Raw genomic sequence first — 24,321 nt, 5'->3', positions numbered from 1 at the left:
GAAGTCCTGGTCTCCGCAGTCTATAAAGGCAGCCTGGACAACTGGCTTGAGATTAGGACTGGTGAGTCCCCTCTCTGGTACTGAATTCCCTTCCACCAAGACTTGCCAAACTTCACCTCCAGCTGGCTGGCCATGAGCATGCCCTCCTGAGCCACATCTTTGGTTTTGCAGGCAGAGTTCTCTCTTGCTTCTTAGAGGTGCTGATGGTGGTGGGTCAGTGCCAGGACAGGTCCTTCCAGAAGCATTTGGGTACTGTCCTGGGTATCCCTTCACAGTTCTCCTCCTAACAGCCTTTTCTTCTCCCATTTCATTTCCACAGGCGAGTTTATACCGAGGTGGCTACAGCCGATTTGCCCCCTACTGAAGTGACGTGAGCCCCCTGCAAGTGGGAGAGCCCCCCCAGTTCATGAGGCCTGGCTATTGCAATATTTACTAGTAGAGGAACTCTATAGCAAGTCGAGGAGGAAAAAAAAAAAAAACAAAAGAGAAAATACTTTTTTATACCTCACTATGTTCTTTGAATATGTATTTTTTTTTTCCTTTAAATTTCTGCCTTTAATTCTTTTGTTCCAAAGATTGTGCTTTTTTTTTTTGTTTGTTTGTTTTTTGTTTTCTTTTTTGGGGTTTTTTTAACTGTGGTAAAAATAATGCATTTCCGTGTCTGTATGTTGGTGCATAGCTTATCCTACCAATCACGGAAAAGGCGATTAGCGATAAGGAAAGCTGTTAGAAACTGATATCATGCAATTAATCAGGAACACGCAGACAGAGTTACTTCCCTGGGTCTGGTGCTTGGTGCCTGTGAGACAGGAGGACGTGAGGGAGAAGTCTCCACCTGCTGTGTTTCTGGTCTGCAGAAGGAAGCACTCTTTGGCTGTGGCTGGGACCTGAATGCTGGTGGGAAATAGTCATTTACGTTTGGAAATGGGGGAAATGCAGAGACTTTCCTTGTTTCTATCACCATCTGACGCGCACAGGTTTGGGACAGTTTCAGCAGTGTCAGAAGTTTAGACTTCGCAAGAGGAGAGTCCCTCAACCTGCCCAAAGACTTCAGCTGTTACCTGCTCTATAGGGGACAAGACTTGGAAAGGAGTTTTTGATGAGGATGATCTTTTCCCCACACACAGAACTTTCACTCGCTGATTTTTGTCCGCTGCAGGTGCCTGTAACTGTCATAGTTTTCATTTCTCCTTTTGAAGATCTTTCTTGCTGTCCCTTTCCTCCCCTTCGTTCCTCGAGGAGTGGCAGATGCAGTGCAGGATCATGCAGAGTACCTCTGTTGCGGACAGCAAGTGACTAAACTTGGGGAGGTGAAGCACCTGCAGCCTTGCAGAGGAAGAAAGCGAGCAGAAGAGTCGAGCATGGCGCACGCTCTGAGGCCCAGCCAGCAAGGGCTCTGCTCCTGTTCATCCTGGGCTGCTTAGGTGCTTCTGCAAGTAATCTGTTTCAAATAATATGAGTGAGGAAAAGCCAGTCACACACAAGCTGCTCAAGGTGAGGGACAAGCATGTGGGTTTGTGTGGAGGAAGAGGATCTTTTATATCTAAATGTGATCCTGAAGTAGTTTTGTATCTGGCAGAAGCAGTTTTTGCAAGCAATGAATTCATAGGAACTTCCTACCACAAGCTATTTCAGGCCCTTCCATAGCTGCATTGGAGCCCCTGGGTTTGTTTTGCCCAGCTTCTCAAAGAAAGTTGTGCACCTGGTCTGCTGAGTCCATATAGACACTACATATTAGAAGACTTGGAAGAATAGAAACTACTTACCCGAGGGCTCCACGACTCCCAAGACCATCTCCCTTCTGCTCTCACAGACAAAGAATTTGCTGTGTTTCAAAGACAGGACACTTAGATGACTGTGAGCTGTGTCCTGATGTGGAGTTGCTGCTCTCCAGACCTCCCTGTTCAGCTGCTGGCTCCTAGAGTGCTCCCAGTAATCCCAGTGGTCAGAGGCAGGCTCTAACCGGATGCTGGAGAGATGCAGAAGTGTAATTGTACCAGGCTGCCTCGACTCCATGGATTGGTGCTGGGGTGAGCCACTGCCTTCAGAAGGGCAGCTTAGAGTATGAATTTGTTGGGGGAGCCTCTCCAGCTCCTGTCGAACACCTGCTTTTCCATCCACCACTGACACAAAATAGGAAAATTCCTACATTTAACACTAAGCAATGTCAGCAAGCAGAGGTCCTGCTCCTGGGGAGGTGTCCTGGTCCAACCACACACAACCACACATTTTTTTGCTCTTCCCCAGTGATACATGGAGCCTCTCTGTGCACAGCAGAGTGGAGGTACCTCAAATGGGAAGAATGGGGACACCATTAGTTAAGCTAGAGACCCTGAAGCTATTGATTTTCTGGAGGAATAGCCAGATAAAGGGGACACCAAACTGCCAGCCTGTTGGGCACTTTTTGTTTTGTTTTGTTTTTTGGGTTTTTTTTCTGGTTTTATTGTTGTTTTTTTACTCTTTTTTTTTTTCCAAGCCAAAGTTTGGTTTGTTGCTGTTATGACAATTTTTTTGTTGTTTGTATATAAATATTTTAGCTTGAAGATAAGGAGGGGGGAGAACAGGGTGTTGGGGCTTTCACAAAATCTAGGAAATGAGGGAGACTCGGGATGTTTGGGGGTTTTTACTGCCTGAGTTGGGGTAGAAGAGGGAGGACTTGTGATAGAAATAGTCATATTCAAGTGGAGTTATTTCCACTGCCGAGCAGCCAGGGGACTTGCAGAGGTGGGATACAGCTTGTTCTCCCCGCTGTGGATGGAGAGCCTGAGCGAGGCCATCCCTTCCCTTCCCGCACGCAGTTCCTCAGGCTGTGAGCCCAGGAGCATCTGCAGAGCCCTGCTGGGGCAGCTGCTCCCCCACTGCCCCTCTCCCACATTCAGTTCAGCTGGTTCTGACTGCAGCTCCCCAAAAGCTGGGTTCTTCCTCCCTGAGTGCCCTCCCCTGCCCTGGCAGTGCCGCCTGCAATCCTCCCCTGCCACGTGGCCTCTCTGGGAGTAGGGAGGTAGCCCCATTTCTGCCGCCTGGCAGAGTCTATGCATGGCAGCTTCAGCCCGCCCAAGTATATTAGGAATGTGAGGGGTTTAGTGCAGAAGCACCCAACCTTTGGGGGGCTGTGGTCCCCCGATCTCCGAGTAATACCTGTTCTAAGACCATCCAGCCTGATTCCTCCTGTATCCGAGCCTGGCCTGCTCTAGTCTCTCCCTGCCAGGCTCTTCTGGTGCATTAAGCAGCCAGTGTCTCTGTGGCTCCATAGTTAATGCTGCAAGATCCCCTGAGGGAGCTTGCTGATAGCCTGGCTTCCTGCTCTCAGCACTGAGCTGCAGAGGGGACACCAGGACACTTGCATGGCTGGTGGCCAGAGGTAGCTCACTGGTTCCAGGTGTCCAAAGCACCAGACCTCCCAAAAACTTGCATGGCAAGGTTTCCTGAGTTGAGTGTTGTGCTGTGACAGGAGAGCTCTTCAGCCTTTCTTCCCTGTTGGCAAACAGGGAGCTCCAGTTTCACTCTGATGTGTTATGAGCTGAATAGATAAACTTTCAGAGTAGCCAAGGTGTGGCTATATCCATCCTCTGAAGAAGTGAGGACAAAGCCTATATCTCCCTATGCAAAATTAATTACGTTTAATAAATTGAACTGGGCCCTGGCTTATTAGAATGATGGCAGCTAGTGCTTGTCCGTGTGATGGGTCTGCAGTCACAGGTCCCTTGCAAAGCAGGATTTGGCTTTCTGAGGGAAACCGCCCAGGCAGCCTGGCAAATAGCTTGCTGTTTGTCACCATCTAGTCTGGTGGCATCTGGGACTCCTCTTGATGCAGAGAAAAAAATGTATCTTTAAGTGTAGCTGTTTGTACTGTCTTGCAATAGGTTCAGCCAGCACATGATGATGAAATTTTGGTTTGAAGAGTTGGTTTATTTAACATGCTGGTCTGTATTTCCTTGCAGTTACAGTTGTGCTGGTATAAAGTAACTTCTACTGGTATAGCATATTCTCTACTGGGAATAAGTTATATTGATGCCCAGCAAGTTAACAAACTTGTCCTGGTCCCCCTGTGTGGGAGGCTGCACTGTTGGAGGTGGGTTAGCTTTTCCAAGAAAAGCTATGACAGGACCTGGAGGCAATGGGAGCTCAGTATGAGCCTAATATAGTCAGCTTCTCCCGGGTTAAGCAGTGAGGTGGATCCTGTGTCATGAATTTGGATAGACAAAGCCATGTTTAAAGATAGCTGTGGCTTGGCTGTTCCAGTGCCTGAGAGGGAGCAGACTTGCCCAGCAAGGAGCACTGGCTCTGGAGTCTGAGACCTGTGTTTTGGACAGGGCTTTGCCAGTGACCTCTCAAGGGTCCCTGTGGGGCAGTCGTGTTGCTACTTTAGACTTCGCTTCCCCGTCCCTAAAGTGAAGCTGAAGTTTATCCCCTGTTCTTACCTGTTTTGAGATCCATGGATGTGAAGTGTACAGCAAGAGCTAAGGAGGGTTTCCTGAGTAGCTAGCTCGAGTGCTGGTTGTGGAACGGTTAATGAAGCCATTTCCCTGCCTGAAAAGAGACACTGGCTGCTGGGCTTTCAATTCCAGCACCCAGAGCTCCATCAGTGGGGAATAAAAAGCAGAGCCTCCCAGTTCTACCCATGTTTTTCCCCAGCCCATCCCTATCTGTATCTTCCCATCCTAGCCACGAAGATGGAGGCAAGTGGAAAATAGGTTTGGGGAGCACTTAGGAATTTAATAAAGGGAAATCCAAAAAACAGCTCTGGGGAACGCTTTTGCTCAGTCTAGCTCCAAAGGGAAAGCACACAGGCAGCCTGGCAGAGGGCCTGCTGCCTGTGACCCTCCAGCCTGGCAAGGTGGGGGAATGCTGTCCTTGGTGTAGAGGGGTGATTTTTAAAGTGTTTTACCTGTTTGCACTGTTTTAAAATAGGAGGGGGGGGAACCAACCTAGTGAACAAGATGAACATCCAATGTAAACTTCTTTGTGTTTTTATTTTTGACATGCTCTTGGATAATGTCAAACATTTTGTAGTATACACCAGTGAGACTTGATTCTTTGTTGCATAAAACACTATTTTTGGTGATGTTAATGTCTGAAAAGCCCATTCCCTCCATCCCCACCTTACTGATTGCCCACTCCACACTCCAACCCCAGTAAACTTCTCTTCTACAATGAAAACTCCAGTCAACAAGGCAAGCAGGAGTCTGATAGCCAGAGTGTGAAATGGGGCCCTTTGCAAGCAGGCTGTGGGGTTTCTGCCTGGTATGCTTTGCTCCAGCCAGGAGTTGTCAGGAGAGTCCCCATCCCTCTGCATTGCCTGCAGCAATGGCAGCCTAAATGGGACTTGGGATGGCCAAGTCCCGTCTCTGTTGCCATTGCTGACCCTGGAAGACAGCTTCTTGCTGGGGCTGCCAGTGCTGCCCATGATTGTCCTCTTGGGGCCATGGGCTGCAGCTGGCCCAGGCTTGTGCAGGAGACCAGCTTCCCATGCTGCCTCTCGACTCATGGTAGAGCAGGAATGCATCAGCCAAAAACCTTGCCTGATTTCACCAGGAGATTGCTGGTGTGTAAAGCCGTCCACCAAGATACTCATTTGGCTGGCAGTCAGAGTCAGCAAAATGCCCGTTAATCTTAGGAGTGTTTCTTCTTTTTAAAATTTTTTTGATGTTCTGAAGTGGGTCAATAAATCTCTTGCCAGATTCCCAGTTCTCTGCTGGTGGAAGGGCTTGTTGCTTCCCTGAGGAGTAAATTTCTTACAGAAATCAGGCCTCCCACATTAATAGTCTCAGTTCTGGTCATGTTTTTCTATTTTTTTCTGTTCACAGTATTTTGTGAGTGCGAGTGTTGTAGCTTTGGCAGCTCAGTTTGGCTGCATTATCAAGTGACAAAATTATCCTCTTTTACCCCAGGGGATACGATTTGGTTTTGTTTTCTTTCCTTGATATTTTTTGTTTTGTTTGTTTGGGGGTTTTTGTTAGGCTTTGTTTGGTTTTTGGTTTTGTTTTTTTTTAGGTTTTTTTTTTTTTTAATATGGTAAATCCTGCTTGTAAATAGCTGGAGCTAAAACCTGGGGCTGATAGCAAATGAGAACCAGGGCTGTAGATCAATACGGAGCTGGTGGAGTATTTTACTGACCTCACAGGCCGATCTCTTTGAGACTTGGAGATTTTCAGTGCGAGGCTGAGATGCCGCAGCACCTCCAATGGCAGCGACAGACTTGCCCCTTCTCGCAGTCTCCCCAGCACCTCCCATTGCCAGGTACCGCCGGGGAGCAGGACGTGTCCGAGTGGGACACGTTCCCTTCCCCTGGATCATTTCCTAGGACGCCCGAGCCGCTTGCCCAGGGTCCCATTTCCCTGCTGACTCTGGAGAAGCAGTATCTGCATCCCAGGGCTTTGTGACAGCCTTTAACTTCCCGCCCTCCCTCGTTAAGTATCATATTGTATAGTAGCTTTCAGACCATACAGTATTCATTGGGTTATTCCTATTATTATCAAGTAGCTGGAATTGTGAAGGTTGGAGTAGTTAGATCTTTAGCTTTTATTCCTTTTTTTTGTATTACTATCCATGTGTATAAATTATTGATCATGTTGCTGGCTTTTATAAACTCTAAGCAAGGGGGGAAACCCTTCCTAACCCTTTGCAAATGGTAATGAAGCACTGTTTTTAAATAAAAGAAAGAAACACCAGTCTGCTGGCTCCTCTGTGTTGTCTGTTTTTCAGCACATCTGGAAGAATTTCGCTGGTGCATCGCCCTGGCAGGTAAAATGCAAAGAAGGGAAGCTGGTGTGAGCTGGGAGATTGGATCTTCTTAACAGCGATAAAGAGTGAAGCCTTGGCAAGTCACACTGGCAAAATCTCAGCCCCATCTGTTCTATACCAGCCTCTCAGAAAATCCACACCTTTCCCTGCCATTGTATCCCACTGCTGCTTATTGGCAGAAAAGGGCCAATTGTTTGGTATTTGATAAGAAGCTCTTTTTTTTTCCTTTTCCTTTTTTTTTTTTTTTTTTTTTTAAGCCTAGTTGGTGTTTGAGTCTCTGGAAGGAGAGAACCATTTCAAATTACGGTATCAGCATCTCCTTTAGCGCCTGTGTGGCCAACCTCACTCCCTCTGTGATAACACAGGTTTAATAGTTAACACACACAACTGGAAGCTGGGGTTCCTGTGTCAGTGTAAATTTCCTCTGGGAGTTTGGATGCGTCTTTTAATCACTGTTGTCCTGCCTGTGAAAGGAGTATTGCTGCAGACAAGCAGAAATTCATTCACATTCTGTGTAGTATTTACAAATCCTCCAGTGAAAGATGACATGCAAATATAGATCTGTGTAATCAGGTGCCTTTTAAACTGAAATGATCCTAAAAATAGCAAATAATAAATCCCTGTGACTAATTGGAAGCGATTATTGAAACAATAACTGAGCAAAATGATGATACAGTCAAATATGCCTAGTACAGTTGAGACTGGTGTTTTAATTGCTTTTGGAAATGCAAGGTACCAGGAACAAAAAGGGTGGGATAAGGTATTTCCCTGGGCAGTAGGATTGTTGATTACGATGCAGGAAGGTGTGCGAGCTCCTTAAGAATTCCTTCCCAGTATTTACCAATGATATGTTCCTGTCAGATGATCCTCATTTCATTCTAACAATAACTCAAGAGGATGTTCAACAGTGACTGCTAAAATTAGATGCTTGGAAATCAGAGCTGAATAATTGTTGAAGAAAAGCTGGTTAAGGGATTCTGCATCAGTGGAACTGGGAAAGGTCTTGAAAGGAAGCTCTGCCGTGCTGGGATAAAGGTATTGCAGAGGGAGGCTCCAGAGGCACAGCAAAGGAGCTCTGGGTTTTCCAGCTGACCCTCATTTCAAGGCAAAGCTGTAAAATGGCTGATCCTGGAATTCACTAATTAGTCAGTAAAAGTGTTGTAATATTCAGCATTGCTCAATGTGCTTTATCCAGAGTAGAGCTCACCAAAGGAAGCAGAGGTTCTTTGCACTGGAAGCTGGCTGAGGAAGCAAACACGGCTGATTTAATACATCCCCCCTTTCTATAAGATGTAGATAATTGTAATAAGTAATAGACAAATGACACTAGTCACAGCTGATCACAAGCCACGGTGCTTATTTCTGTGAGTATAGGTAGCATCTCCTGAGTGACAGTGCCCCTGGCATCAGGAAGGACCTGGGGAGAGGGTTTGACAATAACAGGCGTGGGCTCTGCCGCGGGGCTCGGTGTCAGCCCAGGGTCCACCAGCGTGGCTGCCGAGCAAGAACCTCGGTGCCACATGGCTGTGCCTGCCTGCTGCAGGGTGGGATGGAGCCAATAAATGGCAACATTTGCTGGAAAGCATTTGGATCACATTGAAATGATTTATGAATTCAAACTGAATTTGCAGAAGAGCTCAAGGGTGAGGTTAGTGTGACTGCTAAGGCTGCATCTTAGACTGGCACTGACAAGCTGCATCAGGAGATTTGACTCAAAAGCTCAGGAAGAAGTCCTGATCCCTGTGCCAGTAGCAAAGCTGACTTGTCAGGATTTTGCTGGACTTCTGTTGACTGTACTGGCTCAGAGGTGGCAGTCTGAGTATCCCTTTGATAGGAGAGTTTTGCTTAGCAGCTGGTGTGGGAGGAAGAGTTATTTGCATGCCCTCTTTCTTTATGCAGAAAATTGCAAAGTTGTAGAATAATTCGGGTTGGAAGAGATCTGTGGAGGCCATCTAGTGCTGTCTTGTTCAAAGGTCAGTCAAGTTCATGTAACTGTAGCATCTTCAGTGTGAGCTCAGAGGGGAAATGCATTCTGCAATGCCAACAACTTCAGCATGTCCTGGGAGGTGAGAGGTGACCCCCACTCCGCTCCGTGTGCCCTCAGCTGTTTCCTTCCCTGTGCAGACGAGGTTGGTTGTTGCTTGCAGCTGTTTCACTGGGGTGTGGAGAAGAAAAACTGCACTGTGCTTAACTTTGATTCAGACAAGATGTATTTTCTGTGATTGCTCTCAGTTTGCCTGAAACGTGATCATTTCTGGCATAGCGTGTCCAGTGCTGGCTCCTGCTGCTTCCAGCATGGTTTGAGGGCTGGAACTGGGTGGGGGAAGAGGAGGGAAACAGGAAAACAACTGTGAGAGCTCATCTGTTATTTGTCAGGAAGGATAATTGATTGCTCTCTAGAAGCACCTCCCAAGGAACAGAGAGCTGACTCTTCCGTGTCTTTCCTGCCAATTGGTGTAACATTCCCCAGCGCACAGCAGGTGAAGCCAGGCAACTCCAGCCTTAACTGTGGGTTAAGGAACTTGCTGCAATTTGTGATTTCTAAAGCATTTCTAAGCGCCAAATACTAATCCAGGAGCTTGCTGTGACTTGCACCATCCAGTTGCTGACCTCAATGGAAATGGACAAGGAGGAGATGCTCTGTCCTGGGTGCTCTCTGTTCACCTTGGGCTTGCACTGACTCTTCAGCCCAAACCTGGAACCCCTGGGTGCTGCTCCTCTTCCCTTTGCTGGTTGGAGGCAGCCCCGCAAAGCAAGTCCTTGCCCACAGGGCCAGCCCGAGTGGGCCAAGCCCAGCATTTCCCCAGTGTCACCTCTGGCAGAGGAGAAAGCTGTTGGCTTCTGTGAGCCCCATAATAAGCAATGAGAATACTGGAACTGAAATGAGGATTTCAGTTTCTGGCAAGAGGCAGTCGTCTCCTGCAGGTCTCTGACAGTGCAGCAGGGACTATTTGGCTCCTGAGGTGCAGTGGCCACCGGCCATGACCAGACTCTTGGAGTCAGCCGTCCCACTTGGAGAAGCCTCACTGCGTTTGGCCCCTTTCCTGCTGCAGCACACCGGTGCTGGAGTGCCAAGGAGGAGATGCACAGAGCTGGCACTGGGAGCAGCTGTCCCAGTTTGTGGAAACTTTCTTGCCTTTTTAAGGACATGCAGAGTGCTGTGCTCTAACTTTAGCACAAAGGTATGGTTGACTTGGCTTCTTTTATTAATGGATGAGTATAAATATATCTGCTCTTGGTGCCTGTCTTGTTCTTCCATGTGTAAACACTGAGCTCTGTCCCAGCTCCTTTTGATGATAAATTCCTTGTCTTTTGAATCACAAATCACCTTTTTGTGTGTCAGGAGGAAGCGTCAAAGCCCAAAGTCACTTTGTTTTTTATAGCACCAGCGCTCTCCAGCTGAACTCCGCTCAGATATCACCGATTTCACGGAGCTCTGCAACAACAGCAGGTCTGGCGTGTTTACGGTCTTACTGAAGTAGCCTTTGAGCTCCTCTGGAGCCCTGCTGCCACAGAGCGCTGCAATCTTCTCTTGTTTTTGCTAGGATGTCGCCCGTCCTTCCCGGCGGGAGGCTGGGAAACCTCGCTTCCCGTTCAAAACACCAGGGCTTTTCTTTTTCGGTCAGTGCTTCTGAGTTCTGCCGCTTCTGCTCCACGAGAAGCGGCTCTCCAGAAATAGCTCCTCGCTCCTGGCCGAGCGTGGCTCACGTGGGCGCGATGCCGCCGGCTGTCCCTGCACTCACCCCCAGTGTAGGGCAGCTGCAGATGCCTGTGCCCACAGCACAAGGGGCTGGGGAGGGATTTTGGCTCACCCCAGTGTGAATGGGGGTGAGCTGCCTGCTCTGCTGGTCTCCCACTCCGCTGCAGGGCTTGAAGGTGAGAAAGGAAAAGGGAGACTCAGGGCCATCTATGCAAAGCTTTGCACAGGTAGTGGAAGGCTTCTGTGTTCTGGGGGGCTGATCGAAAAGTTTGGGGAGAAAAGGTCAAAGCTGGGGAAAAGCTGGTGTGTGCTGAACTTTCACAGTGGCCTCGAGGGTGAGGCTGAGCTGGCTGCAGAGCTGTGACCCAGGGATAACACTCTTATTTCTTCTCTGGGGACCCGCAATGGGCTTTGTGGTGAAGGAACAGGAATAACCCGCCGTGCTCCTCACTAATGGTGTGATGTGACCAGCGCTGAGCTGGGAGGCAGTGCATCCAGAGGTCTGGAGAGGTGAGTCTGACACACTTCATGGGGTCAGATCGGGTGAGACAGCCTTGAAGCACTGGAGATGACAGCTGTGGTGAAGCCCACTCATCCCTGGTTGAGATCCAGGTGCTGCTGTGGTTGAGAGGGTCATTAGCTGTGGTGGGGAGGCCAGGCAGAGCCCAGCGCAGCAATTTGGGTCACTGAGTGGCTGTGCAAAATATTTCCTCAGCCCTGGGCTCGCAGATGGCTTTGACTTCAAAAGAGTAAATACCTGGAGTTACTGCAGGGTTGAGGGGAAAACCCCATTCCCACAGGCTCGTTAGTTACACCAAACACCTCTTGCACTATGGATTTGGTACCTGTCAACAGCAGCACAAGTGCTGGGGTCTGTGCTGGCAAGTTGCTGGTCCCCCCATGAGCTGTGGGAGACCATGAAAGGCCTCCTCACCATCAGCCAGTGTCCTCATACCAAAACTGGGGAAAAATCCCATGTGCAGAGCTAAGGGGGCTCGCTCTGGTTGTCCCCCCAACGACCAGGATGCAGGCAGCAGCTGTAAGGCATCCCTAGTAGCAAGGAGGGTCAGAAATAACCTCAGGGATGGGATACCAGACCTGATTTTCCTGTGGCTGATCCTGGAGCCTCCAAGCTCTCAAGTATGTTGCATTCCACTGAAGAATGATGCCCTCAAAACAAAAAAAAATGAAACTGAAGCCAGATTTCCCTCCAGGGGCTGAATACATTTGTGCCTGGCCAGAGCTGTTCAGATTTGGGAGCGGTGACCATCAGTGGCTCCCAGCAATGGCGTGGGGTGCTTAGAGCCACAACAGCCCCTTGGGAGGTGTCTCAGGTGGGACATCCCAGCAGCTGCGCAAAACTCGCTGTGATTTGCAGGCCAGGTGTGACCTGGCACTGCAGGGGGAAGTGGGGAGTTCTGTGCATTTAGAAAATCAAATACTCTGGAGCCTTGCCTATCTCTGGCATGCCCTTATCCTGCTTGCAAGTCCCTGGCAGCCGCCTTTCCCCAAGGCCTCCACTAGAAATGAAACATCTTGACAAAAACAAAGAGGCCCTTTGAGAAACACCTTGGCTGAGCATCCCTCTCCCTGCTGGTGACTGATGGCACCAGGGACATGTACTGTGTGGCCGTGGTGCAGAGCCAGGAGCCACTTTGTCCCTGTGATGTAGCAGTGTCCAGCTCTACTTGGAGCTGCACAGATGCATGGTAGATTTTAACTCTGGTTTCCTTTGGGAAAATGTGAAATATTGATCATCCTGTGCCTTTTTATGACTTCCTGTCCCCTTGCAGGGGATCCTCACAGCTGAGAGGCCCGAGAGGAACAGAAGCATCCTCATGGGCACTGCCAAGGCTGAGACCTCAGCAATCCTGCGTGTGCAGGAAATGTGTCCTGAAAAAGAGCTGGGTCTGGGTACAGCACATCTCTGATGTGACCCCTGGAGATTTTGCTCACCACGTGTATCCACGTCATTCCCTCCCTGCCACTGCAGCTCCGTTGGTCTCCTGGGGCCACATGTTTCTAGAACAGTTACCAGCGCTGAGTCTGAGCATCTGTGCCCAAAATACAATGAGAGTTGCCAGGAGGAGAGAAGAGGCAGTGGATGAATCTTGTCTTTTCTGCTTTGCAAACAATCAGGTCCCAAGCTTTGAGCTCTGCTCTGTTGCCCTGACTGATGGGCTTGGTGGTAGGTGGCTGCTCAGGGAGTGCTGCAGAGCAGAAATCTTTTTCCAAATCCTTTGCCTCTGCCCTCCGGCAGCCAAGAAGTCCTCATGGAACAAAATCCTAACATGCTCAGAGGCATGTTTCATGGCCAGAAATCTTTCTGGCCTCAGTTTCACTCCAGGCATTGGGGAAAATACGAATGCTTTTAAAAGCTGCCATCTCATCGTCTAAGTCAGAGAAACCAAGAGCCACGAATGTGCCCAAAGGAATGGCCCACGGGAACAACAGGGCTTGAGCACACAGGATGATGCAAGGCAGAAAAAGCAGAAAGGCACATTTTGAACAGTACTTGAGTAGTCTGGTCATCTGGATAAAATGAAAAGGAGAACCAGGACCAATAAAGCCAGGTCTAGCCAGACCCCCAGGACTCACTGCAGGACTCAGCAGGGCTGTGAACACCCACAGCTGTCTTAACCACTGGGACAGTCAAGGCCATGACATTTCTGAGATTCCTCTACCCAGGACAGTTATTATTCCACTTCATCTTAGAATTTATTTTTTAACATCTCTTTTATTTCACTAGTGTTTCTGCAAGCAACTTGGAGAGGCTTCAGAGCTTTGGAGTTACCAGCTGTCACCTCCCAAAGCCACAGCTGTGGGAGACCCCAGGCATCCCCTGGCTCTGCATGTGCAGGAAGGCCATTTCCAGAGCCAGAGCTGTGCTGCAGTGCTGAGGGTCTGTGGCCACACCAGGAACAGGACTGGCCTCTCTTACACCTTGCAAGTGTCACTGACCAGTGAAGAGCAGCAAACCCAGTCTCAGACCTGGCCTGCTGGTGGTCTGATTTTACCCCTGCTTCTTGCAAAAAAACCAAGCCCCTGGGTAGGAAGTCTGGAGGACCAAAGGATTGTCAGCACGGTGCTAATGCTAAAAACTGGGTCAAAGGGTTGGCCAAAAGGTGAAGGGACCACACAGCCTGGCAAGGGTGGTGGGGTAGCCCTGGCACTGGGGCCTCCTGGAGGGAACAGGAGGAAGGGGTTCTGTGAAGTTTCATCCCAAACCTTAGGCACAGGATGGCAGGCATGGCAGTTTGCCTTAGTGACAGCCAAGGGGAAGAGGCTGGAGGCTGCTGTGAAAGGGCTGATGGGCTGTGTCCTCTGGGCAGGGGCATCACCTCCTTCTGCCCACAACACCACTTGGTGCCTTCTGCTCAGCCCTCAGTCTGAAGAAGCAGACCAGTACCTCATGCTTGAAGCCATCCTCATTAGCATCTGTGTGCTAGAGAACGATTCTGCCAGGAGCCACACGATGTCCATGTTTCCATTGCCATCGCTGCAATGTGTTCCTGATTTCAGAATGTCTGGGTCATTAGACACCAGGATGACCTGGTGGAGACCCTGCCTTCCTTAGCTAATGCATTCCCCAGGATGTGGGCACAGTGACTCAGGGATACTGTGCGATTTCCTCACTTATGTTTTTCCTGTCCTAGAGCTACTGCTACTTGTCTCTGCATCTAACCCCATAAATGCCCTGCTGGTTTCCCACATGTGAAGTGTGGGTAGTGAGGTCTCTCATACCTCTCCCCTTTAGGCTGTTTACTCAAGAAGTTTCTTACTTCACTGGGGCACTCAAAAAACATCTGCTGATGTAAATTTATTTCCAAGATGCCAGGTCCTGCCTTGTAGCTGCATTTCCCATGTGGAGCCATACCCACTTCTGGTCATATCCCTTCACTCCTGTAGGGACCCAGCACAGGCTCCAGCCATTCAGAGGTGATTTTTCCATTGTGTGAGTGGTGTGTGGCTCTAGAGCTCGTGTTTCCCAATCCTTCTCACCAAAGTTGGACTCACGTCTCCATCCGCTTCTGCTGCAAGCTCAGGGCTGCTTCAGGAGCACCAGGGTGGAGGCAAAGCTTTGGGAAAAGGTTGATCTCTGAGCATGCTCTGTGGGCTTGGAGCAGGAGATGCTAAGCAGGTGCAGCTCCTCCTGCACATCTCTGCTTCTCAGTATGTCTGGGGTGTGAATTCTTGGATATGAGCTCCTCAGCATTTCAGGGTGAAAAGGTTATTTTTCCCACATTACCTCGCTCCCACCTGCCAGCTGAATGCCACAATAATTTAGATGTGGCAAAGGTAGCAGGAGTCATTTAGGTTCCACCCAGCATAGCAGGAGCTGGAAGATAGCTCACATGCATAAGGGGAGAGGAATTTCCCTTAGGTCTTCAGGAAATGTATGGGCCCATGCTGGGGTCCCAAAACTGGAGCAGCTGGACAATCCCTGCCGGGGCAATGTTTGTGGGTTGCTGCAGTGCCGTTCACATAAGGTTCACCATGGCAGCACCCTCAGAGGTGGGTGATGCTGTTCCAGTGCTGCTGGGTTCAGCTGCCATGAAATCACCTGTGGCATTTTACAGGAGACATTTGCCTGTGTGGGGATGTTTGTGCTTAGGGTCATGTCTGCTTTTGCTTCTATGCCTTGTATTTTTAAATTGGGTTTGATCAGCACTCAATGCCTGCAGCGTAGCTCCTTTCAGATCATCTGTCATGTCAGAAAATGGCTTTGAATATCTGTCTGCTCATTTCAAGCTAAATATTTACTCTGTAATTAGGCAGTTTTGTTTCAAATGCTTTTTTAAAAAAAAAGTATTAATGAAAAGTCAGTATTAAGTTGCCTAGGTTGATGGGAATAAGCAGGTGGAAAGCAAAACACTTCTGCAAAGCTGGTGTGGTTGTTTAGCCTTCACAAAATGTCCCCTCTGTTTGTCTCTTCCCCTGGGTTCATCACTATGAAAATCTGCTCTATTGGTTTCTGTGCCAGGACATGCTTGGGATATTGCAGCAGTGTGTGTGGAGGGGAGGGAAAAGTCTTCAGCCCGTGCTGTCCCCACTTGACAGTGCCCCTTGACGGTGTCCCTAGCTGGGCTCTCGTCCCCGGGGCCATCGGTGCCCTGCCCCACATGCTGGTGTGGGGGCTCCCAGTGTGGTGTGGCAGTGCTGGAGGTGTCTCTGTCACAGGCCTCCAGTCCAGGGCACACCCTGTGTGTGCTGTGCAGGGATGAAAAACGATGGAGAACTGGGGAAAATGTGGTTTCACGTTTTCCTGCTGCCAGAGCAGTAGAAGTTGTGCTCTCACAGAGACAGAGGGCTCATGAAGTCACACGTGGGTGAAGACAGAAAGGAAGGAGCAAGTTTCTTCACTGGGACACTCAAAAAGCATCTGCTGATGTTGTAAATTTATTTCCAAGATGTCCAAACCCATGGCTTCTGGTTCACCTGTGAACTCAGAGGGAAGAAAAAAGGAAATATTTATGTCAACCTCACTCAGGCTAAAAATATTTCTTTTAGGTTCCTGGCAAGACAAAAGCCTCCTGACACCCTGGCATGTTCATTGCATCAGGGGTCTACACGGTGTGGTTTTGCTTTCAGATGAAAACATTTTCAAGCTCCACTCCCAGGGCAGATCTCCTGCCTATCCATAGTTTACCTCTAAGCTCCTGCATGAGGGCAGGGAGCAAGATGCTGGCCAGTGACCCAGCTGCCTCCTGGCTGGGGGAGTATGGGATCCTGTCCTCCTGCACTAGGGAGAAATTAAAGGTAAGAAAGGAAGATAAAGATTGAAATTGAAATTTAAACCTAAAATATAACTTCAAAGGACACAACAGTTAAGCCACTTGGGGAAATGTCTGAAGTTTAGGGATTTGATTTTGTGAGCGACTGGCTGCAAGTGCGAGCTTCCCACTGGACCTGAATTCAGTGGCAGGGGAACTCTGCCTCAGAGCACAACCTTACTTTTAATTACTTCTAGCTAAATCTGTATGAAGTAATTGTGTACTATTAAATGATCTCACTCAACATAAGATAACTCTATTTTAATTCTTCTTATCCTCTATAAATAAGACATATATACACTAGCTGTTGTGTAAACAACCTCACTGCCTCACCCCTGCCAAGGGGTGGCCCTTCTCTTCCTGCTTCTGATGCCTTTTGGCTATGTTATCTCCTGTCAGCATGCCTAAAGCCAAGTAAAAACATGCTGCTTGCAGTAGTCAGTTGTATTTTCTAAGCCACTGTTTACACTGCTGTCTTACTGTTATCTGTTCAGGTAACGCTCCCCGAGCAGGGAATGCTGAATAAGATGCTCTGATCCACCACAGGAGCTAGGATTAGGTGCTGGTTCTTCACATTGCATTTCTGCATATTCTGGATCATCATAAGCTGCTCTGAAATGTTAACTGGGAACACGAGCTCATGAGCCCAGTAATTTGGAAGAGAGTGATTAAATTTTCTACTTAAAAGAAAGCTGGCTTAGAATTATGAAGTCATGGAATGGTTTGGGTTGGAAAGGAACTTAAAGATCATCCAGTTCCAGCTCCCCTGCCATGGGCACAGATACCTTCCACTAGACCAGGTTACTCAGAGCTTCGTCCAATCTGGCCTTGAACACTTCCAGGGATGTGGCATCCACAAATTCTCTGGGCAATATGTTCCAGTGCCTCACTCCCTCACAGGAAGGAATTTTTTCCTAATATCTAATCTAAACCTACTCTTTCAGTTTGAATCCATTCCCCCCATGTCACTATGAGCCCTTACAAAAAGTTTTTCCCCATCTTTCATGTAGGCTCCCCTCAGGTACTGGAAGGATGCAATTAGGTCACCCTAGGCCTTCTCTGTTCCAGGCTGACCAAACCCTGTTCTCAGCCTTTCCTCATAGGAGAGATGTTCCATCTCTTGCATCATTTGGGGACATCTCTCTTTCCTTTTTGCACTTCCTTCCTCCCTGTCAATGTGCACCATCTTGCAGAGCAGTGTGGATGTCCTGCAAGGCAGATCCTCTGGGCATGCTGATAAATCTCCCTGGCCTCTCTGCCCAGCACCCTCAGCTGGGATATGCTCACCATGCTCACCACTGTGGTGAGCTTCTTGGCCACTGATCAGGCCTAGGGGCTCCTGTGTTTTCATGTCAGGGCTGCTTTCCAGGGCAGCTTTGTGTGCAATGCCTGCCATGTTAATACCAGCAGGCACAATGTACTTCAGAGGAAGTGTCCATGACCTTTTCCCTCAGGCAGAAAATCCCTCTCTGCAGAGGGAACCAGTTACCCTGCTTTGTTCTGGCAGCTGGAGGCTAATGGTGGCCAAGATGTGCCATACTTGAGGGTCTTGTGGTGATTTTGGTGATGTGGTTCATGTGGATCTCCTCTGAAGGCATTTCTCTGAGGTTTCAGGTTAGGAAACTGTTCCAGGAATGCTATGAGCTGTGTTACAGCTCCTGCTAAATCACCAGCCAAAACAGTCAAAGTTTCTTGAAAGTTTCTGGACTTGGGAGCATAGGGATGCTCTTTGTGGAGCTGGTGGGATGATCCCACAAGAAAAGTCCTGCTGGTGCCCATGTTGCTCCAGCACCATGGAGCACTTCCAGCCATACAGGCTTGCAGCGTGGCTATTCCCACATCAGTGTTTTCTGGTACTTCCTCACATTAAGCTTTGCCCTGCAGAAGCTCAGAGACTTCTAGGATCCTGTTGCTGGTAGCCATCAACTGTTTTTGGAAATCCCATGCCCCATTGGAGCCTGTTTTAGGTTTGGAGTGTTGAGGCTGAGCAGAGCCCAGCAGAAATGGTATTTTCTACGTGTGCCCATGGAGGGTAGCAGCCAGGGGTGCCACCTCCGAGTGATGAGCTGGGCAAGAGGGGGGCTGTCTGTGCTGAGGCTGGTGCAGGGGAGCCCTCCCAGCACAGTACAATGTGACTGGGGGGAAAAGGGAGCAGAGCAGCAGCGAGAGCAGAGAAATCATCTCAGTCACAGTGCCTTTCCACCGGCACCACGTCTGGCACCCACACGGTGCGGCCTTTGGGTTTGCCCCACGCAAAGAAGATGAAGTACCAGTCATGTGGAGAAAGAGGAGGAGGGGAAATACCGTGGAAAAGGGAATCTCCAGGAGAGGGAAACGTTTCTGTTGGGAGAAATGGAGCAAGGGGAATGGCTCTTCGAGTTGCCAGGCAGGGAAGTGCCGTTTGCACAGAATCACTGTGGAGACTGGCACCAACTCTCCCTCTTGTGGGCATTTCCCTCTGCTTTGTGTAGAGTCTGGCAGCTGCTGGTCCTGCCAGCAGCCCTGAACGCTGCTGGCTTCATCCTAATGAGATGGTTCATAACTCCTCTATTAAATACCCGTATGAATTAGGCCAAGAGGGTGGCCTAAGCTGCAGAGCCAGCACCTGGAGTGCCTGACATCGTGCTTATCACTCACCAGGCGAGAGGCACAGCTCTCTCTGCAAAATGAAACGCCTGAAAGCAGGACCCATGAAAAGGCAGCAGCTGATACGGAATCAATGACTTTCCACACTCAGTCCTTGCAGGTCAGACTGGCCAGGGCTTCACTTTCCTGCTTTCCTCTCAAGTTTGCTCAAGTCAGTCTTTTCAGTTTGTTTAAAAAACCAAGCAAGATAAAACTTACCATGTTCCCATCTGAACTTCCGTCTGAACTCTTCCCCTGCCCCAAAGATTCTCTCTCAGCCCAGACTGTACTCATGGATGAGACATTTGTATTACACGTTTTTTGACACAAAAAGTCTGCCTGTTTTGTCTGGTCTATCTGAGGTCAATTTCTTTTCCTGACTTTTTGATCTGTGGTTCCAGTGTCTGTTTTTTGTGTTTTTTGTTTATGATTTGGACCCTCTCTACCCCAATAAGTAGGTGAGACCCTGTCCTGTGAGAGCCAGTGTCCCTCTCTCAGCTCCATGAGCTGCAGGTCTACAAGAGCAGCAGATAAATGCTGGTCTTTTTCTCAGGAGGAGAACAAATCCAGTGTCATTTGGCCCTTGCTGTAAACTCATAGAAAAGTCACAAAATTAGCACTGGAACACGAAGGAGCATGAATTCATTTAGGGCAGAGTGAAATTCACCACGTGGAGTGAAATCTCAGCTGCAGCTGATGGGGAAGGAAATAAAAGGACTGCAGGCTAAGATAAGCAATTTCCAGACAGATGCTGCCACAGACCAGCTGGATCCGACCAGCTGCGCCACCAACACTGGAGCACTTAGCAGGAGGAGGAAGATCAAAAAATAAAACCGTGGTGTTTGAGGAACTCACAATTGAAAAAAAGAGATGGGAGCCCTGCATGTGCAAGGATCTTTGAGGGTAATGGAGCTTTATTTTTATTGTTGGTTTGGTTTTATTTTAAGAATGAGCACGCCTTAAAGCTGTTTGTGAATGGTTAGAAGGTGCTTATTGGATTTTTGTCTTTGTGCATTGGCTGATCTTCTGCAAAGTCACCAAGTCAGCAGGTTGTTTTAAACATTTTGACCTAGTAAGGCTGCAGCCATGTCTGAAGTATATTTTGGGGAGCATGTATAAGAGGATTAAGAAAAATTATGAACTCATGAAGAATTCTGCCTATGGCTGTTAAACACAAGCATGCAAATACAACCTTGGGAAGTCCCTTAGCCTCAGGTTGACGTGATGGAATAGAGCTGTTCCTGCTTCTTACACTTTCCCTGGGCACCTGCCAATAGTGCTGTTGGGGGAAGAAGCTAGATGAGCTAGCTGTCCCTGAATCCTGTGTGTAAGATGCGTACAGGTGAGCTTTCCATATCCAGGCTGGGATATGTGTATATGCAACAACAGGCCCCAAAGAGCTGGAAGGGCTGGCCAGGCTGAGCATTTGGCAGGGATGCTGTGGTACACTTGTGCCGCTACCTAAGGAACCACTGGACCAGGATTCTCAGCAGAGGTGAAATCTTCCAGTATTTGTAATTTTTGTGCCAGTGTCTTGCAGCCAGCAAGCAGCAAGCCCCACCACTGGGATTGTCTTGCCAGCAGGACCCTGAAGTGGACAGGGCAAAAGATCTGTTTGCAAGCACAGCAAAGGAAACAACAGGGAAGAGATGGAGAACAGAGACCTCACCCTAACTGAGTGATAAATGTTCTGTTTAGGTAGCCAGGCCACAGGTGCTATGTTTAGAGTGCTCACTGCTGCCCAGTGCTGATCTGCATGACAAAAACTGATTATTTTGCCAAGCATTTTTTTTCAGAGGGATCAGTTTTCCTGCAGGAGTTCCCAGTAAGACCAGCAGCTCACAGAAAGCACTACTGGGTTAGGGGCTGCTTAAACGGGTGCTGCTTCTCAGGAGAGAAGTCCCGGTTGTTCCTATCCTCCCTAAGGGTGCACTTGGTGTTGGAACGATAATGCAAAATGAGACCTTGAACTTTGAAAAGGGCCAACTGCAGCTGGAAGCGAGAACCTGCTGGAGCCCATTAAAAGGCAAGTGTAAACATCAATAAAAATGATGGGGTAGATCTTGGCTCCCCCACAGGCTCTTATCTTGCAGAAGCTCCATGCTTTGTGGATGAGAGGCTGTTTTGCAGGCAAAGGGAATGAAAATGTGTCTTTTTTTCTCTCTTCACCCCATGAAACTCAGGCAGAGGGAAAACCTAATCTGTATGTGCTGTTCCACTAGTTAGACAGTGCTGCCTGGGGTTTTGGAGGAAGGCTGTGGGTGTTTCTTCCACAAAGGATGCTTGAGTAAGTAGCTCTGCCTCCCTGTCCCCCCCACCAGCAGACGTCAGTCCAGCTGTGTGACAAACCACAGAACTTATCTGGCTTCAAAATACACTCTCCAAAAGATAAACACAGTTACTTCAAACTCAGACCATTTCCTTAATCCAGCTCATCTGAAGCCCTCATAAAGAGCTGCACGGGCATCATGGGGTGGGGGAGGATCTGATATCATTCATCTGCCTCCAAATCCAATTCAAAAACATGCACAGCCTCATATTAAGTGCTGGTAGCTTGAGGGCCATTGCCTGCCCAGTGGGCTGAGAAGGAAATTTGTAGATGTTGTCACCCAATTGAACCATGTAGTGATGGGCTGTCCCACTCTTTTTTTTTTGGGAGGCTGAGAGCCCCCAGCTAAGCTGTGCACTGAGTGCTGAGGCCCAGTGCCTCCTCTTCCTCGAGGAGCAGCTCAGACAGGAGGAATTATTTATTGTTGCTGGCTCCCTTCAGGCTCTGGGCGTGGCTGTTGGTGTGTCCCAAGGAAGGGAGGGTGGCACACAGGGCACTTTCCCTTTTTTCACTGTTTGCAGTGGCTCAGCTCTGTCACTGCTGAGGCTGCTCTTGCCTTGATCTTGGCCATGCTGCAGTTGCTGCTGCCTTTGCAGGCACATGAGCACCTTTCCAGCAGCCCTGGGAACCTTGCAAGGCACCACTCATATGCCTAAGGCACCCATACGCCTCTGAAGAGGAGATTTAGGACATTCTCTGGCATAAGGCATAGAGAGGGGAGCAGCCACCCCTTCTGCCTGGATTTCATCCAACTTGATCACTAAATCCCAGCCTCAGCCACGTTGTAAATGTGTCTGTTGCAGCTTCCTGTGGGTAGCTCTGAGCTGAAGAGCTCAGGGTGACAGGCAGACACCCAATACTGAATGCAGGCTGATTGCTTGACCTTTTTTGCCCATATGTGTTTTTGTGGCCCTGCCTTTCTCAGCTGCCCTCCAGCAGGCTCTAGTTAAAATATTTTATTGATGATGAGGGAGGAATTCCTCTCTTGCTTTAGTGTTTCAAAGGGTAGTACACAAATCCTTGAGTGCCAGTACGGCGTTACAAAGTCTAATCCACCTGAAGAGACTGCTGTGTGCCACATTTCCCACTAACTCCTTTAGATCTCCAGGGTTGCACTGGCACAACCCGTGTTCTTCCCTCTAAAAAATAATTTTCTCCTTCTGCTCTTGGGAGGGTGAAGCTTTAAAATCTGCCAGTTGTTCCCTAATCAGACTCTTCCTTTCTTAAACTGCACTCACAGTTTCCCACACAAAATCCTCAGTCCTTTTGTGCTCTGCATTCCCAGTCCTTCAGAGAAAGTTTGCATCCCCAGAGAGAGCTGCTGCAGCCTCAGAGACAGCCTCAGTTTCTGTATTGTAGCCTAAATATTCTTGTCCTGGATTGCCCTTCTGCTTTTCCTGCAAGTTCTGCCACTGAATGCAAGCACTGATCTCCAAGAAGTGTCTTGTTTAGCCAAGATAAATGTTTTTCCCAGGTGCTGTGCAGAGTAACACACATTGTGAGATGCCTCAGTAATTGCACAGGAGCTGTGGGCTGTGCCTGTGTTATGTCTGATAGTCACCAAAGGCTGGATCCTGTGAGCACTGAAGTGAAGGTAAAGCTACCTCTGACTTTACGGCACAGGGCGTGATCCCTGAGAGAATCCCTGCCATGGTACTGGTAAGTGCGTAGCACGGTTCTGCAAATTCACAGCCTAAATCTTGTCCTGATGCTGAAATCTTCTGCTCCTAGTCTTTCCTCTTCCTTTTAAGCAAGCAGGTCAGGTCACCTCTCAGCTGCTGAAATCCATCAGTGTGCAGGAGCCCTGCCTGGAGGCATTGCTAAGAATAGTGTCTAAGAACAAGGGGAAGAGAGGAGTGAGCCTGGAAGGGATTTGGCCACTGCCATCATCAGTTAGACTCCATCTCATTTCCTGCATGCAGTGGAGGCTACACAACACTCACAGTTTCGGGTGGTGCTCTTATGTGACAATCTTCTGCTTCTCAGAGTACTTGAAGTCAATGGCAGGGCTGCCCAAAAGCCAGTGTGTTTGCCCTGCTGTAAGATCCCATTACTGTATCCCTCACCTCTCCAGCTCACAGTCCTGCTGTGAGTGCAGGACTCTCACCTGTCTGCACAGACTGAGCTGCCGGCTCCTGAAACAAAGCACAAATTAATCTCTTAGAAGAAGCTGCATTTCAGCACAACGCCATAGAAACCACAGCTGCGTTACGGAGGGCCTTTTCCCTGGCATTATGCAAGAGGTAATTATGTAAGTTGTTGTTATATAATATTCCTGGCTTTTTCAGAGTGCCAGCCTCCCCCTGACCACAGCAGTGTGTATTACTTACGTCACATCATGCTTTATACAACCCAGGCTTGCAGCAGAGCTGGGGCTGCTGTCATCACCGCTCCAAGCCATGGGACCCTTGCCTGCTCCCTGGGCTTTTTAAAAATTGTGTTGTGGGGGAAAAAAAGCTCAATGAAAATAATAAAAAATTATTTGATCAAAATATGTCTTTGTTCCTCTGAGACATTTTGCTGTGTAAGCACACAAGATGGTTTGGGTTGTTTCTTGAGGAAGGACTGGATTTTGGAACATCTCTATCTCTTTCTTTCTGGAAAATTTACTTCACAAACTTACTTCAAATGAAAAAGAAGTCTGTTATTTCTTCCAGTGCCTTTCTCTTGGGTTCCCATTTTCTAATTGAACCAGGTCTGGCTGCAGAGGAAACAGAACTAGAAATTTATTCTCTTAACCACCAAGGCAGTGTGGGAGACTGCTGGGCTCTCCAACATTTGCTTTCCAGCCCAGGGTTGGATTTTCTCTCTTCACAACAGCGATACTCTAGGAAAAAAAAATTAATGTGGCCAAACAAACTTGGTTCTGGTGCATCCCTGTGGCTGGTGTGTGTCCTTCTGTGTCTCCCAGCTCTACCTGGGCAACTGAGCCTCACAGTAATAACCACAAAACAGCTGGTGTTTCTGAATCTATTCCCAAGAGCTAATCCCTGCTCTTTCCTGGAGTATCTGTGGGCTCAAGCAAGTCATAGAACTTCTTTCATGGGGAGGACAAGTGGCTTTTCTGTCCATGGAATTGTGGCATGGTCTAAATTAATTAATACCTGTAGAAAGGTTTGCCAGCTGTGAAGGGTGGAGTCAGGCAGAGG

General features: G+C 48.6%; 1 protein-coding gene across 23 annotated transcripts in view; it reads left to right on the top strand.

Moving 5' to 3' along the window:
- RBFOX2 (RNA binding fox-1 homolog 2) overlaps positions 1 to 6,671 on the top strand; it is a 170,796-nt gene extending 164,125 nt beyond the window's left edge. For 21 of the 23 annotated variants that reach the window (XM_086887329.1, XM_086887328.1, XM_086887332.1 and 18 more), the window contains one exon: positions 320 to 6,671. In XM_086887329.1, coding sequence (XP_086743455.1) covers positions 320 to 374 — 55 coding nt within the window. In that variant the 3' untranslated portion in view covers positions 375 to 6,671. The remainder of the gene's footprint in view (positions 1 to 319) is intronic. The other 2 variants (XM_086887348.1, XM_086887347.1) reach the window with 1 other exon arrangement.
- Positions 6,672 to 24,321: the final 17,650 nt, after the last annotated feature.

Source organism: Cyanistes caeruleus, chromosome 4 (assembly GCF_971803275.1).
Source record: "Cyanistes caeruleus chromosome 4, bCyaCae1.hap1.1, whole genome shotgun sequence".
Classification (NCBI taxonomy): Eukaryota; Metazoa; Chordata; class Aves; order Passeriformes; family Paridae; genus Cyanistes; species Cyanistes caeruleus.
Note: the sequence above shows the minus strand (reverse complement) of the source record. Positions and strands in the feature narration are given on the sequence as shown.